This window comes from Taudactylus pleione, unplaced genomic scaffold, assembly GCF_031769625.1.
Source record: "Taudactylus pleione unplaced genomic scaffold, aTauple2 ptg000363l, whole genome shotgun sequence".
In the NCBI taxonomy this organism is placed as follows: domain Eukaryota; kingdom Metazoa; phylum Chordata; class Amphibia; order Anura; family Myobatrachidae; genus Taudactylus; species Taudactylus pleione.
In genome coordinates, this window is record NW_028284764.1 from 1,941,553 (window position 1) to 1,959,682 (window position 18,130).

Below are 18,130 nucleotides of genomic sequence, written 5' to 3' on the forward strand. Positions count from 1 at the left end.
CGGACACAGAGCAGAGGACACCGTAACGCGATGCGCGTTTGTACCTTCGGGGAGAGCATTGCTCATGTTGAGGACGGTCATCAGGTTATTCACGTCGCTGTTGATGCTGTGAGCGACGCCAGGATACTGGACAGGGAGACAGACAAATATACACATGATTTCCTGGCGGATGGAACGTTACAAAGAACATATCAATGAAATGGCAAAATATATATTCTGGTTATAAACACAGAATGCCAGACAGAATACCACGCAAACCTATGATGCACGTCGCCCGACCAACCAATCATACATCAACTTTCATCAGTCTGGTCTACATGCAAACACCTGATTGGTCGCTAAGAGCTAAAGTACGTGTAGCATTGACTGCCGTTGAATTAAAACAGTCGGTCACCGACCTGGATTTTCATGGCGACCTCCCGTCCGTCCTTCAGGCGTGCCAGGTGCACCTGGCCGATAGAAGCAGCAGCGAAAGGTCGCTCTTCGAAGAAGTCCAGCTTGTCCCTCCAGTTAGGTCCCAGGTCCGCGTTCAGCGTTTTCTGTTGATGATCAGAGCACAATTTTTCCACGTGGGCGACACAAGCCTCACAAAACCGCCTACAGTTTGTATTGTATTTGCCGATATACAGAGATCTCAATAATACAGAGATACACAATAGGAAATTCCTCTTCTGATGCGGTAGAGCAGGACTAGGTGGATAAGGAATGGAAAGAACAGTCTACTGACTTAATATCCTTCCTTCTACATTTTCTTCAACAGCTTTTAATAAATACATCACTTTACCCCGCTGGCTGCATTCTGTGCTCCAAAAGGGCTTTCTTAATCAATCAAAAATATAATCAGATTTTATTGATCAGAATAGATAATCGAGTTTACACTTAAAGAGGTGTTATTCCCCCAAATACATAATGTGTAAGCCGGTCAGCACCCTGAGAGAGGACGACAGGCTCAGGTCAGACGCTCACCATCATCTGCTTGATGGGCATGAAGTCCGCACTTTGACGCACCCGCTCAAAGATCTTCTGCAGCTGCGGGTTAATAAAGGCATCGTCTGTACAAAGAGACAAGGGGGAAGGTAAAATGTAATACCAAACAGGTGTCATCCTAGGGGGGTGTGTGTATATATTTATTTCGCAGTGGGCAGAATCCCAACTAAAAACTCATGAGCATCTGTTATAGGCAGATTTAGTATCTCTCGGATTTCTCTGTTGCGTGTGAATTTACTGTATTGGTTCAGCTCACTCAAATGAATACAGCAAGCAACAAGAACGTGAATACCACCAGGGGGATTCCCTTATAATGAGGACGCAAGGGGGACTTGTAAAGCATGCACAAAATAAATTCCAACTTTTTATAACATGACAATCGAGCAAAAAAAACACAACAAAATAAGAAGCTATATCTATTTGTGGAAAAGTTACTTTTAAAGGACTTTGCTAAAATAAAATAAATCCTCGTGTTCGATCCCCAAAAATTATTTGGAGTTCCGTACGCTGGGACCCCATCACTCAGTATCACGCACGCAGAGGCGCCGAGTAATGCGCCAGTTGACACAGCCCACCTTGCCCGATTTCGCAGTGCGCATGTCCAGAACAGCAGCATATGCGCCCATGCAGAGCTCTACGATTCTGGCATTTACACTTTGCCTGTACCTGGATGGGCGGAACGGGGGTCGTTCTAATGTAGGTCAAGCACTGTAAGAACAAAGCCGGATTATATGCAGGTGGTCAGGGCAAGGTACTAAGAGCGGAGGGTGGTCACCGTCACTAGCAAATCATTAAGAGTTTGCAAACGCTCCGCTAACGCAGATTGGTGCTTTTGTCATTGCTCAGGATCTCAACCAACTTATTAGGCAGGAAGGAGATTTAAGTTAAAAAATAATACGGATTAGTAATGACAGATCAGACGTGAGGTCCTAGAGGACCATTACATGTACATATTATATATGCGGAATGATTTGTAACACTGTACTGAAACCATTACTATAGGGGATGGAATTTCTTTGGATCTTTAAAACTTCAGCACAACCAGCTCCTCGACTTCAGGAGGTAAAATGTCATCATTGCTAACATGACAAACGATTGCTATTTTCATCTCCCAACAACTGGGGTATGTGCAGGATACATTTACAGACAACAGCTGCAGAGTGAGAAATACCCTGTTACAATAAGCTCCCAGGTGCCGAAAATAGGAACAGGACGGCCTTGTACCCGGCATGTTCTACACCAACCGTCATTGTTGGGCAACAAACCACAAGCCGTACACAGATAGTGACCACAAGAAGCATACGGGCAGGCACCCAGCCCTTACCAGCCACGGTCAGACCCCTATTACTCCCCATAAATCTTCCTGCCCGCCTTCATCAGGACATTCCTGTGCAGGACACCATGCCAGCGGCACTTAGCTCAAGGTTTATTTATAACGCATAACGAGCCGCTACCTGCATATAGTGGAAATGTACTGAGCAGCGGGCAGCAATACAAGGAGACATGAACTCTCTTAGGAGGAGCAAAGGACACATCGGTACACAGATCAGGGTGCCCAATTCTCACCTCAATTCCCTCCACCCTATTCAGGGAGTGTTTTCAGGGCTTCACGGGTGCCCAAACAGTGCAACTCTGTTGTCCGTTGACTTCCGGGAGGGGGGGGGGGCAATGGCATAGCAGCGCCCAAAGTCTGCGCCCCTCCGGCGAGAAAAAGCTCAGCGTGCACCGTACTAGGAGAGTGATGCCAGGCTCCACAGCGAGTCAAAGCACCATTACGGCTGCTTAGAATAAAAGCATTGATTTGACATTTGTGCACACTCCGGCCTGATACAGAGGTAGCCGCTGATCCTGTTGGTACTGCGTGTCCGTACGCAGCGGCACTGCATCCGCTGGGACTTTTACAGAAACGACCTCGGAAGGCATCTCTGAACAGTGTTGCTCGCATATAAAGACACGCCATCGGCCGCACCATCGAACATCAGAAGCAAGCAGACGGCGCCAAACATTCACATCTGTATGAGTATAACAACTACACAATGTACATGTACTGGCGTGTTCTCGTACTCCACAGGTCCTTCAGGCGCTCTCTCCTCTCCGCAGGAGGCAGACATGTTAGGAGGGTGGAGCTTCTGTAAGTAGGCAGAGTATGACTGACAGCTGGGCAGACTTTACAGGACAGTACTGTGTGGATTACGTCACTGCCATCATTGAGTGGACGTCTCAGTTTTGTGACCTGTATTACTGACAGTCGTACAGACGCGGGAAGTGCTGCAGCTTTGGGTGATGGGCTGGAAATGCAATCCATTACAGCTGCAGGGGGAAGTCTCAGAGTAACAGCAGCATTCTACCTTCATGGGCCTAGGCTGGGAATGTGCATTGTGGTGATGCACAGGCCCTTTAAATCAAAGCTACTTCTTAATAATGTAAAAAGTTAAAGTGAAACTTAATACTAGAAACCTCCCCACAACCACCATCTATGGTGCGGTAATGCTGGAACGGGTTTTGGACAGATGTTCAGGTCGCTGTGCCCCGCCAGACGAGCAGGACACAGCAGCGGGGCATTCCTGGCGGGTACGCTGTGTGCCGCAGGAAGGAGATGTGATCATTAGTAGGAACTGGCTTTTACAAAAACAGTGACATCCTGACATGCAGAGCTCAGGAGCAGCTCCAGGCACGCAGCAAGTCATCACGTATCCATCGCTGCGAGATCAGTAGGGTCTGTAAGTCAGCAGGCGCTACGTATAGCGATGAGCATTTGGTCACGCCTGCCGCACGCTAATTGGACAGGCATCGGACTGAACAGCGAATCATGGCGCAAACTGACCTCTTTTTCCCCCATAACAAAATGGCTTTTTCTCTTCTATTAAAAATATATATTTATTTTACAATTAGCGAGTACTCGTTTTCCCGGTGAACTTGCTTCTTTGAACATTATTCCATTCACTGTAACTTAATACACTTAAATCTCAGCCAATGCAGTTCTGTTTCTACTAGCGCTAAAGCAGATTTCTCTCAGTATAGTGTGACTGGACGAGCAATAAGTCCTGAAATGCCATCCTCCTTTTAAAACAATCATTTTTACCCAATGAATAAGAAGAATATTGTGTATACTGTACAGCATTACTACTAAGAACACATCAATGCTAAACACAAGATCAGCACTGAGATCCTGGGTTCAATTCCCAAATGATCTCACGTCTGTGTGGAGTTTGTATGTGTGCGTTTTTCATCCAGGATTTCCGGTCTATCCCCGAGGCTTTTATAGGGGATTAAATAGAAGTTTGGTCTCTTGTACACAGATGCTGCAGACTGCCAGCACCATGGCTAATTTACCCTACCAGCGTGGTGCCGCTGGGCATAACGGAGAACCTGTGACCCTACATCAGGGGTATTTATAACATGCGGCCCTCCAGCCTCATACCTTGCCACAGTGTTAAAATGCCCTAAGAGAAAAACTGAGGCAAGACATGGTGGGATGTGTAGTTCCAGAGCGCCATATGCTGTATAATTCTGCTCTACAAGGGGCACTACAAAACCGGTCAGGTCCCTAGGCACCGGTTTCCACCTAGATTTCTATATAAAAGTATAATAAAAATTAAAATAAAACTTTCACAACTGCATTCAGGTTGGGACAGCACGGATGGGGTAATGGTCAGCACTACTGGCTCACAGCACTGAGGTCTTGGGTACAATTCCTACCATGGCCCTAACTGTGGAGTTTGTATGTTCTCCCAGTGCTTGCGTGGGTTTCTTCCGGGGTGTCAGGTTCCCTCCCACAATCCAAAAATGTACTCGTAGGTTAAATGGCTTCTGACGAAAATTAACCTGCGTGTAAGTGATAGGGAGTATAGGGGAGATTTATCAAAAGCTTGGAGAGAAAGTACCAACCAATCAGCGTGTTTGAAAAATGACAGGTGCCGATTGGTTGGTACTCTCTCCAAACTTTGATAAATCTCCCCCATACATTGTAAGTTACACTGGGGCAGGGACTGATGTGAGTGACTAAAATACTCTGTAAAGCGCTACGGAATACGTGCGCACTATATAAAGTAGAAATAATAAATAGTCACATCCAACATTGCAGGATGTGTAATTGGGGAGTATCCGTAGAGGAGTGGGGGAGAGTTGCGTTTCATGTTTCAGTAACACTAAGTCACCATTTCTGTTTTTCACTTCCGAGTCTCTGTAAAGCTGCCCCGTCCACTAGGCGATTAAATTGAGCGATTGAACTATATCGTTAATCGTTTGCAAATCGTCCACTAAAATGTCTAAAACGACCAGTGATGCGCGCTCCTGCTGGTCATTTTAGACATCCATCATCATCGGGCAAACATGCTGAACCGGACGTTATCGTCAGGTTGTCCAGCATGTTAGCAGATGAGTGATGAGTCTGCGCTGACCGACTGCTCGTTCATTGTGTGCACATCACAGACTGACAAACTACTGCACCATTACAATGTCGTAACCGTGCAGTCTTTTGCCTGTCTTCTAGTGGATGGGCAGCATTACTGAAAAATAGTGTGGGCCTTCGCCAATGCTACAATAAAACATTGCATTTATACAACGCGCTGTGTCGGTAACATAACCGGTTACACAGCATCGTATGTAGAAAACAAAACTGGATACCTCAACCAGAACAGGAAGAGCCATTATTTATAGCTGTGCGCTCAACAGGCCCAAGAAAAACTCAGAACAACAACAACAGAGTTATTGTGCTTCTTCAGACAATGCTGCACTTTTAAAAAGAAACTCCACACACACGTAAGGCACCCAGTTCCCACAATGACCACCAGGGGGACCTGCCTTCTCCAAGAGCCATTAACCCTAACAGTGCTTGTAACTAACTTCTATATTCTCTGGAAAGCGGGTACAGCCACCTTACTGGACCAGTTCTACGAGAATCATTTTCATCCAACCCTCTCTGTAGTAAAAGCAGTTTACACTGAAGACCCAACTCTAATTGTAAGTTATGAAGACTAAACACCAATCTATAGAATGATTTCCTGCTATATATTCCACTAGGGACCTCAATAGGTATAATGGGGGAAGAGGCAGGAGAGCAACAACCAACCCTAATAGGGGAGGGGCATCGACAACCACACTGCATCAAATAGGCACGGTGATTAAAGGGGTGTGGGGCGTTGAACTACAAGCCTCATCGGAGACACTGGCAGATCCTGGCGGGGCACAGCAGGCTAGCATTGCATTTAGTTTGTATTTTACTTCTCTACATCACTCACAACTAATCTCCATCAAGAGGCGTAATGCTAATAAGCACAGTATAGATTGTCCTTAACAGGCAGAAGGGCTGAGGGGACTCATAGGCTTCAGGAAGAAGGACTTCGACCTAATAAGACCAAGAACAGGGGTGATCAGTAACTAGGAGCAGTAACCCGTGTCTCTCCTGTACAACGTACCCTGCAAAGCTTTCATATAAAATACAGTATGTGAACGGCCAGCGGCTTCACAATCATCACATTCAGAACATTCTGCTCAGATTAGAAACAGATTTACGGCTTCCGAATTATAAAAGCAGAGTTATTTTCCATTAATTATTTGGTCCCCCTACTAACGTTTGAAAAGGTTAAAAATCAGCCGACAGGTAGCAACGTAAATCCGGTTATAAAAGTATGTGATAAGAGAAATCATTCTCACAATGTTCCAGGGGGATCCCGTCAATATCCTGACAGTCGGGATGCCAACAGTAAATAGTGGGGTTAGGGGGGAGTGTTAGGTTTAGGCACTAGGTTGTTAGGATACTGACTGACAGCTGTTGGTATCCTAACCCTGTCGGGGTGCCGGCATCCAGTACGCAACCCGTTCGAGTCCCTGAAAGCCAACATATAGGGAAGGACCAGAGATCTGGGGCGTGCTACAAAAAGACTGGACATTAGGGCTCGTACACACAGGGACTGGTGGGAAGGTTTCAGGCTTTTGCTAAACTCTGCACAATGTTAGAAGCAGACTACTTCTGTTCCCAGCGCTTTCTCCTGCAGCATATAGTACAATGTAATTAAGGCGTTCTCCTACCTATGGTCTGCATTGTTGAAACTGGTGGTTGCTGTAGGCAACACATTGCACGAAGATGAGCATTCATCAGAAAGTGCGTACAGATTACCTCCATCTTATATGGTTTAAATGTCACCCCCTTCCCCAAACAACGACAAGGAGGAAATGGATACGTCAGGTCATCACAGAAAGGATTACCAAAATCTCATGTAAACTATAAGGAAAGAAAACCCCTCCCTGACCCGTCCCATTTTATACCATTGTGATCACTAATTATTTTCAGCAACCACAAAAAAACATGTATCTGTCATGGAACAGATGAAGGGGGGAAGCTCTGAGGGGCTTTAGGCCAGTACTGAGCGTCACATCATCTCACCTACAAGCAGTGCAGACGTTGTGTGGGGCTATGACAGAGTCTTTGTAGCACAGACGAAATAAGTCACTAGTCCCCGGCCACGTCACTGGGCAAGAGGAAAGAAAAGACACAGCTTCCGTGGTTTCCATCATCACCCTCTACGCAGATCAGAGCAGCGTGGAAAATACCTTCACTATCAGTTATATCGCTCATTACTACACCACCCAGCACAACTCTGCATGGTCACTTCTATAATAGAGGATTCGGCAATTCTCCTCTGAGCTGCTGCAGGGTGGCCATGTAGGGAAGCTTTGCTTAGACCAGGGGTCAGGGAACTTTTTTACCTTTTACCCCAAAATATATTTAGATACACAGACGTTACCCCCTTGATTTGAAAGGAAGGAAATCATATTAGTAGTGCCCCCATATAGTGCCACTTGTAGAAAAAAAAAACAAGAGATATGGTAAGAACTTACCTTTGTTATCTCTGTTTCTACGAAGTCCATAGGGTCCACAGGGTTGACCTTGGGGTATAGGTTGGGAACCAAATCCGGGCACCACGCAGTTAAAGCTTTTAGCTCCCAGGATGCACTTGGGTCCACTCTCCCTATAACCCCACCCCCCAGCCAGAGGCACCTCAGTTTGTAAGTAGCCAAAGGCCGGAGGAGGAGAGAAAAAGAGAGAGAAAACTGGAACACTCTAGAACCATACTCACAGAAAAGGAGACGGGAAACCGGTGACCAGTAACACAGCCCATATGAAGCCAGGTGCGTCAGGGCGGGCGCCCTGTGGACCCTATGGACTTCGTAGAAACAGAGATAACAAAGGTAAGTTCTTACCATATCTCTTGTTTTCTACTTCAGGGTCCATAGGGGGTCCACAGGGTTGACCTTGGGGATGTCCCAAAGCAGTTCAACCAAGGGTGGGGACGCTCCTGTGCTGAGAGGAGAATCCGTCGCCAAAAAGGAAGCATCCTGAGAGGCAAAGGAAACCAATGCCTAGAACCTTAAAAAAAGGTTTGGACAGAAGACCACGTGGACACCTAGTAAGGCAAAACAGCCGAGGCGCCACAACGAGCCGCCCACGAGGGTTACATGACCCGAGAAAAAACAAGCCTCAACGACAGAAATGCCTACCTATGGGTAGGCCCCTGAGGAAGACATACGAGGCCATCCAGCCAACATTTCATTATAGGCCGGCCATCGTTTCCTGTGAAAACCAGAAACCGCAGACCACCAATAAGGAGTCCGATTACCATAAGGAACTTGAACGGATCATATAAAGCCAAAGAGGCCGGACCACAGTCAATGAGGCCACACCAGCCGAGAAGACTGGGGACTGAATGGCCGTACCATAAGTTCCAGAATAATATGGAACCTAAAAACCACTCTAAGAAGAAATACAGGGCGAGAGCAACTCACACCCTGACCTGATGCCCTCCAGAAGAGGGAGCCACATGAGAACGCTCCCAATTCAGACACTCTCCTGGTTGATTTAAACACCCTGAGAGAGAGAGAGCTTAAACAATAGACCATGTAATGGCTATCACAACCAGCAGTTCCATTGACTGTCCCCGGACGGAACAAAGAACCACTACTAACTCCCCAGGAGTCCCTAGGGAGGACAAGTGGAGGCATAATCCAGAAAACACTCCAAAGGATGAACTGGATACCAGAGCGGAGCAATTCCATATCTTAACCATACCGACAGTGTAGAGATCCGCACTGTCAGGAAGGCCAGGCCAAGGGTGAAACCCAAGCCAGCCGGAAGGAATGCCAGAATATCTGAAAATCCTGGACACCGGAGGATCGTATCGACAGGTACGATACCATAAGAATTATGTATGCCACAGTCCGTGGCAGATCCCAGCAAAGTCTGGCCTATCTGCTCTAAACATCTCAATGAAGACAGAGCCAGGGAAGCCCTAGGACCACAGTAGGGGCGCAGTCAAAGACAAACTATCCAGGTCCAGGGAAAAACAAGGACCCTGAGACAACAGGTCCAGATAGTGAAGCAGTAGGAACGGAGTATCGATGAGGAGACTCCGAAAATCTCAGTACCAGTGATGTCTGGGACGAACTGGAGCCCCCAGAAGGAAAACCCCTCCGTCTCGAATTAAACTTCCGAAGACCTCGAGGAAGAAGGGAGACCGGAGGACACAGGTACACAAAGTGGAAGGACCACTTCACTGACAAAGAGTCACTGAAGGTAGCTTCAGTACTCCTGGAGCTGGACTGTAACACCGGTAATGTGTGATCAAGTCAGAAGGCCATGAGGATCAATCCCCTCAGGGAGGCCCCCTCTGCTCACCAGGAGTTGAAACCTCTCTTGGAGAAGAGACTAGTCCCCGGGATGCACGTCGCAACAGCTGAGGAAGCCCGCTTCCCAATGGAGAGCTCCGGGAATAAACACTGCAGAGTTGGCCAGGAGAAGACCCTTGGACTATGTCAGAATGGATGACATACCTGACATTGCCACCCAACTACCAGTGTTGCCTAGATGGAAGTCACTGTTGTGACACTGTCGGACTGAACCTATTCAGGTTTACCGTGACATATGGGTTAGGCCAGAGTGAAGGTCCAAGACAGCCTAAAGTATCAACAAGTTAAGTGGCAGGACAGAAACGACAGACGTCTAACTGCCCCGAAACGAATGCGGACCAGACACTGTCTGTAGCAAAGAACACCCTGGACGAGATGGCCATAGCCACCCGGACAGAGACCAACTCGCCTCCGGAGAAAGTATCATCGTTCGAACAGCGATCCGATGGGAAAAACTCGATCCATCTGGAGGGGAGTCAATTATGGCAAGGTCTGGAATGGAACTGAGCACATTCCACCCTACCAAAAGGTAGACACTCTGGTAGACCGCGCATCACAAAGAGTAATGACATATGTCGAATGCGTAGATATCCGCACACTCCAAGTTGAAGAGTGGAGATCTTGTCTTACGCCAGAAAAATTCTCAGAGTCTGAGAATCCAGCAGTGCTCCCAGATGAAGAAAACCCTGTGAGGGATGTAGGGAGGACTTTTTCTCCGTTGACTAATTATCTGTGCCGAGAAGAAGCCACGGTTATCCTGACCTGGCGGTAAAGTACCTTGGTGATCCTGCTAAAAGCAGGAGACCGTCCAGAGAAAGGAGCATTCGGATACCCTGAACAGGTGAACTGTCAGAAAATCCATAAGGCTGGTAAACCCCGGTTGAGTTGAGGACAGTCCCAAAAGGCAGAGCCCGAAACTTACAAGTGTTGCTGTGGCACAGCAAACCTGAACCCATGCTGATGAGATGGCTCTGTACGTACCCGTAGGTACGTATCCTGAATACTCAGATATACCCTAAAATCCCCAGGTTCCAAACGTCGGATGATGGAGCATGGACGATTCCACCTGAGTCCAGGCACCGTTGGAATCTGATTCAGGGATTTGAGACAGAGTATAGGCAAATGAGGACCAGTCGGTCACCGCCCCAGAAAGAAAGTAGAACAACCAGTCCCTCACTGAGATAGTGAGGTTGGCCGAAATAGCTCTGCTTACCACAAAGACTGTATAGCTTTCTGGGATTGTAAGGCCCTGATCAGGTCTGAAGAAGGGCCCGTGTAACAATGCCTGTGAGGAGGCTGCCTGAGCAATGAGAGGCCGTTGAGAATCAGTACCTCACTCTGGAAATTCCCCAGATGTAGACCTGTCCCGTCAGGCTGAGGGTATATCCTCAGGTGTAGAAACAGGGTCGTCCGGAAGTCCAGGACTGCTCGGAACTGGATATGGTGGCCCCCATGGAGGCTGACCCTGAGGACAAAAAGACTTAACAGAGTTAGTCCGAATGTAGTGGGAGTAGCTAAAGACGGTATCTCCCCATTAGTGATACTGCCAATGATGCAACGATCTTGTCAAGGTCAGGACCAAACAAGATCTTCCCCATGGAAGGAGTGTGCACCTCTGCTTTCCCATAACGCAGCCATAGGGTACTGCGGCGGATACAGACGCCGCCGAAACCCTGAAAGTTAGAAGACCGGCATCCCATGAGGTAATCCCACATATGACCACTGCATATTTTGTGTGAGCGGCAAAAGATATTTGAACCTCAGGACGTGTTGGAGGGGAAAAACGTCACAAAAGCATCACCATGCGATGGCCATGGTAGGACGGGCAACAGGCCCTGAAAACGAGTACATTGAATTCAGGCAAAGTTACCACCTACGGATCCGTAAAATCCGTCCAGGCCGGGATGGGAGGCGTATTAATGCCTGTAACCCGATGATTAACATACAAATCCATCCCAGAAGGGGATTTCCATTACTTGTGAGGACCCTCAGGGAATGGGAAACAGGAGGCCTTTGTGACTCCTCGTATCTGGCGACAGCCAGACTCCCGCTATGAGATCCACCCTCTGGGCAGAAAACGGGAGATGTATGATACAGGTGCAGGATCGACATTCTCTATATCCAGAATGAACCTGGCTACCAGCCCCAAAGCAGGGATAATAATACTTGAAATCGGCTCCCCCCATGTGAGAGGGAAAGAGCCGAATATACCATCCAGTTCACGGCAGAGCCACTGGTCAGTAACCACAGGACGTATATCACGCCAATTAGTATTTCTATAAAACAACATCCACCAGGGTGGCCGTTGTGGTAATCCCTGCAAGGGGAATGACAGACCGATGTGGTATCGGAGGTAATTCATGTACTGTGAAAAACCCCGGCGGGGAGCGACAGTCTGTTGCACAGGGGTAAATTGCAAGAAATTGCGAGATACCCCGAGTTCAAAAGGGCAGTATGGTGAAGTAACTCCAAGCGAGTGACGACAATGGGGCCCGCCCGGCGATCCTCAAAGGAGAGGATCCTGAGAAATAAACCGCCCTTTAAGGGGGTCGTGCAAGGGGCCCGGCGCCAGATGGTGCCGCATACATAAACCTTTCTGAGTTAAAATCCTCCGCACTAATTCCTGCAGGCTATGACTTGCAGGATCGCAATAATGGGTGCAGTATCGTGTGCAATCTCCTGGTCAGATATATCTGACTATCTTGACGGAAATATTAAGCAGCGCCATACCGGTCCTGACTGACGCTAAGATTAGCTGCAGGGACCCATTATCAGCGTATGCAACTCACAGTTCCATCTAAAATATGGCAACGTGCAGCACGCAACAGTATGTGACAAACCTCACAGATATTAACAAACATATATATGTGAGGTCTCAGAACCACCCCAGGTACACCTGTATTAGGGCAGATAAAGAAAAGGGATAGATATACACTGACAGGTGAGAGAAAAAGCAGACAGTCAGCACTAGCAAAAGTCACATACAATGCAGAAAAATATATATACATACATAAGCATGACATATAATATACTGCACAATGTCGCTACATTCAACTGCCCAGATTCAGTGTCTGGGAAGGCTATAGCGCTGTGTACACTCACCCAAATGGCCAGGTACGCAGGGGGACTGGGCTCACTGTCATCCTAAGAGTTCTGCAGCACCACAGAGAGAAAATGGCCACTGGAGACCTCAGAAGAAGCGTGGCCCGCGGAGGAAGCAGCTCAGCGACGCCAGACTGTATTATTGAAAGGCTCGCTGAGCTGAGGGGAGGAGCCGCTAGACAGGGAAGGCTTCCTCCCCTGGCTAGCAATTAACCCCCCGGGATGCCGGCTCCCGCTGCCGCTATAATCCCTGGTGGGCTGTGGACACACGGGGTATGCCTCCATGGAGGGGGAGCCCGCCGCCACCGCTAGCGCCTCCGGTCTGTCCCCAGAGACCGGAGGCATAAGGCTGCATATTCACACGTGGATCACCGCAAGCGGTGACCACGCGACTTACCTGTCCCCGTCGATCCGGCAGCAGCCCAGGGATTCCTCCAGAGCCCGGCTAGTACAGACTCTGGGGTCCCGCTGCGATCCCCAGATCTGTACTGGCGTCGCAGCGCCGGCGGGGTGTAGGAGCGGCAGCTCAGACGTCCATTGGACAGTCTGATGCTGCCGCTCTGAAGAGTAGTAAAAAAATAATAAAACAAAACTCTTTTAAGCTTAGAGGCTGCTAAGCAGCCCCCCTGCAGTAACGGTGACCCAACTCCGGCCGGGCACCAACTTAAACTGAGGTGCCTCTGGCTGGGGGGTGGGGTTATAGGGAGAGTGGACCCAAGTGCATCCTGGGAGCTAAAAGCTTTAACTGCGTGGTGCCCGGATTTGGTTCCCAACCTATACCCCAAGGTCAACCCTGTGGACCCCCTATGGACCCTGAAGTAGAAAAAACACTTACCTTAATCCCCGCTTAGCGTTCCCGCTAGGCTGTTTTAGCGGGGAGCGGCGCCCTGCCCTCTTTCTGGAAGGCAAAAAGCGCCCTGCCCTAACAGCCTGCGGCGCCCGGCATCTATTCTCCCTGTCTGCAGGACTTGAGGGCTGCCCGGCGTGTCTGTAAGTGCCGGGCACGCCCCCAAGAGTGACAAAAAGGAGACGCGTCTTATGGACACGCCCCCTTTTCGATGACCACGCCCCCTTCTCAGTCACGCGCGCGTACGGACATGCCCTCTCTAGCTCCGGCGCCCTGCCTCCCGCCGGAGCTAGAGGGAACACTACCCGCTCCTGCATCCGCCGCCGTCCTGTCCGCCTGGCGGCTCCTCGGAACTATGGGAGAGACGTCATGACGTCTCCCCATAGTGCGCATGGTGAGAGGCGGAAGCTGGAGTTCAGAAGAGAACTCCAGTCTCCGGCTAACGCTGCGCTGCAGGGAAGGAGCCGGGCGCCCGCTGGTAATAACATCTCAGCGGGCGTCTGGCTTAGAGCCTCCCTGCGACACAGCCGGGCAGGCGTATGAATCATTCTATATTATAGGATGATTCATATGCATGCCCGGCTGTCCGTCCATTACCCCCAGGAATTTCATTTTTACCCCATGTGGGGTAATTTACCCCTGTTCCCTGACCACTGGCTTAGACCATTTATTAACATAGCTCCGTTTTTTTCTTGTATTTGGATGAGCCACAAAGTGCCTCATGCCTCAGCAATTTTGATGACACTTCGTGGATTAATAGGCTGAAATATCATGGCTGTAGACTGAAGGCAGCTGCTTCCACCGTGAGGAGGTCATTGATGCACTTCAGTGTAAGAAGCAGCGTTTGTATATCCCAGTAACCACTTCACCGCATTCAGTGTTCTAGAACCACAATAACTGTTTATTAGGAGTTCAAACGTGTGGTCACATTATTACCGGTGACCTTACCTTGAATACTCAGCATCTGGCCCAGCTTCAAGGCGGCTCCACGGACCTTGCACAGGGTCCTCACGATTCTCTCGGCATTGGCTTCTGATAAGAAAGGGCTAGAGTCCATCACAGACTTTTTACCTGAAACCGCAAAATAAGATAAAAATGTTTTTAAAGTGCACAATTTGGTGTAATCATCTCCAGCAAACAAACTTGTTTGTTTAATTATACTAGAAAGTATTTACTTTTTTTTCCTTACATAGGGGGTTATTTGAAGAGATTTGTGTGTTGAATATTGTGTCCCCTCCATACATGGTGGTTTGGTAAAGTCGAGAAACCTACCACTAATCAATTGCCACGAGGATGCAAGGGAATACCGACCGGCGGGCCAGCAATGTGGTGACAATGTATTAACCACAATTAGGCCCAGAAAAAGTTCGACTCACAATGGTGGTTTACGCCCATATATTTATCTGACCTATCACTGCTCCGTGCCGCTGTTAACACTTGAGTGCCCTGTGATGTCACGTCTAGGGGCGAGGGCCACCAGCACTAGGGACTTTACAGGCTGCACTGAGAGTCCCTAGGACACTCTGAAGCACTGCTACTGGTATCCTGCAGGCCGTATGTAGTAGGCCACAGCCATGGCGCCACTCCCAGGGTCCTATTTACAGCCCTGCTCTCACCACAACCCCCCGCTCATCCGTATGCACCTACTTTTGAAGGATAAATGCAAACCAGCTTTATATTTTCTATTAGATACTGTATTTTATACGCATGTCACCCACCATAAGCCACGTTTATATAATCTTTGTTCACGTTACCTTGTAAAAATGACAAATCTGTAATGATTACCAAAACCCTGCTACTATAATTATTGTTCTCCAGAGAATATGGATGTAAAGTTGTCAGCAGCCCGTCCTCAGCTCAGCGTTAGGTCACCCTGCTAACCACACGTGGGGTGCACAGCTATGCGTCTGATATCTGCACATAAATCTGTCTTTGTCTGTTCTGCATCTGATCCATCCACGGCAATGTCTCCCGGGGGGCATAGCTATTCCTCATCCGCTCACTGGACACAATACACAATAAGTTTTACGGGCTCAGCTTACTCCCTCGCCAATGACCCCACAACCAGCCGCAGAGTCAGAGGTCACATTCCCGGGCTCTTGTCTGCAGTGGGATGAAACGGAACGAAACCATTGACAGCCGAGTGTAAGAGGATAAAATAAGCTTCGTGTTGTCGCCACGGATATAAAAAAGATGCGCAGGTGCTTCTCCACGGTGCCTCGTCCTGCCACAGGAGGAGATTAGCGGTGCACGAACAAGAGTCAAAACCCTCCCCGCAAAGTGTGCTGCTACTTGAAGAGCAATAATATCAGTGACAAACAGCGATGACCATCACAGCTGCTCGATGCGGTGCCAGGCCAAGATGGAAACATAATACAGTCATCAGAGCATAAACCTTACAGAGGGCAAAGCCAAACAATGTGGTTGTTTTCTGCCAAGTAGGCCTGGAGCTGTAACACCCCAAACCCCCCCCCCCCCCCCCTAGAGAAATCAGAGTGGAAAGATCAAATAAGCCAGTTACCTAGTCATGCGAGAACATTTAATAATCACTTATCTAACCGGTAACTGCCGCGTGGGATGAAATCCTCTAACCACTGGGTAGTTTATATAATATTACAGCACCAGGTACTGGTGAGGAAAGTTTGGCCTTTCTGGACACAATAGAAATATTTTTTTCAATGACGAAGCCTTGGAGATAAGGTGGTTACAGAGATCCCAACACATAAAGGTAACATCCGACATAGCGGTGGTCACAGATCCCCCTCTCTCCGCAGAATAAGTAGTAACAAAATCCCCAGCACAGAAAAAAACGAGATATGGTAAGAACTTACCTTTGTTATCTCTGTTTCTACGAAGTCCATAGGGTCCACAGGGTGACCTTGGGGTATAGCTGGATCCTGGATCCTCGGGCACCACGGAGTTAAAGCTTTCAGCTGCTCCCAGGATGCACTTGGGTCCAACCTCCCCTATACCCCGCCCCCGAGCCACAGGCACCTCAGTTGGTAAGCAGCCCAGGCCGGAGGAGGAGACGAAACAGAGAGAAGGAAGACTGGAACACACAAGAACCATACTCACAGAAATGGGAGACGGAAAACCGGTGACCAGTCACACAGCCCATATGAAGCCAGGTGCGTCAGGGCGGGTGCCCTGTGGACCCTATGGACTTCGTAGAAACAGAGATAACAAAGGTAAGTTCTTACCATATCTCTTGTTTTCTACTTCAGGGTCCATAGGGGTCCACAGGGTGACCTTGGGGATGTCCCAAAGCAGTCCAACTAAGGGCGGGGACGCTCCTGTGCTGATAGGAGAACCCGGCGCCCAAAGGATGCATCCTGAGAGGCAAAGGTGTCAAACGCATAGAACCTCAAAAAGGTCTGAATGGAAGACCAGGTGGCCGCCTTACAGAGCTGAACAGCAGAGGTGCCACGTCTAGCAGCCCAAGAGGGACGCACAGACCGAGTGGAATGAGCCTTAACAGAGGCTGGAACAGGTAAACCCTCCTGCATATAAGCCTCAATAATAACAGAACGAAGCCAACGGGCTAGAGTCTGTTTGTTGGCAGGCCAACCCCTCTTGTGAAAACCAAAGAGGATAAACAAAGAATCAAACTTCCTCACAGAACTAGTCCGGTCCACATAAACCTGGAGTGCACGGACAACGTCTAAGGAAGTCTCCCCAGCCGAAAGATCAGGCGACTGAAAGGCTGGTACAACAATTTCCTGATTAATGTGGAACCTGGAAACCACCTTAGGCAGGAAATCAGGACGAGTGCGAAGCACCGCTCTGTCCTGATGAAAAATCAGAAAAGGGGGACGACAAGAAAGCGCCCCCAAATCTGAAACCCTCCTGGCAGAAGCAATTGCCAAGAGGAAAACAGTCTTAAAAGTTAGCCACTTGAGCTCCACTGACTCCAAGGGCTCAAAAGGCGGACCCTGTAAGGCCCGAAGAACCACCGCCAAATCCCACGGGGCCACAGGTGGCACAAAGGGAGGCTGGATTCTTAAAACTCCCTGGAAAAAGGTGTGTACGTCCGGCATAGCAGCGATCCTGCGCTGGAACCACACCGACAGAGCAGACACGTGCACCTTCAGTGAGGAAAGACGTAATCCTAAGTCGAAACCCGACTGAAGGAAAGCCAAAATACGCGAAATCCGGAACACCTGGGGATCATATTTTCGGGCCTCACACCACTGAAAGTAGGTGTGCCACACTCTGTGATAGATCCTCGCGGAAGCAGGCTTGCGCGTCCTCAGCATGGTGGTAATAACGGAGCTAGAAAAGCCCCGAGACCTCAGGACGGCTGTCTCAAGAGCCACGCCGTCAAAGATAGTCGACCCAGATCCGGGTGAAGACAGGGCCCCTGAGACAACAGGTCCCGCCGTTGAGTAGGAGGAACGGAGCGTCGATGGACAAGCTCCGCAGATCGGAGTACCACGGCCTTCTGGGCCACGCTGGGGCCACCAGGATCAGTGTGCCTCCGTCCTGTTTGAACTTGCGCAGGACCCGAGG

At 48.9% G+C, this 18,130-nt stretch overlaps 1 protein-coding gene across 3 annotated transcripts in view; it reads right to left on the minus strand.

Annotated features, from left to right (window-relative positions):
* COQ8A (coenzyme Q8A) overlaps positions 1–18,130 on the minus strand; it is a 66,328-nt gene that overhangs the window by 12,598 nt on the left and 35,600 nt on the right. For all 3 annotated transcript variants that reach the window (XM_088444447.1, XM_088444446.1, XM_088444445.1), the window contains 4 exons: positions 14,570–14,692; positions 967–1,052; positions 399–539; positions 45–126 (listed from right to left, as the gene is read on the minus strand). In XM_088444447.1, the coding sequence (XP_088300573.1) occupies positions 45–126; positions 399–539; positions 967–1,052; positions 14,570–14,692 (432 nt within the window). The remainder of the gene's footprint in view (positions 1–44; positions 127–398; positions 540–966; positions 1,053–14,569; positions 14,693–18,130) is intronic.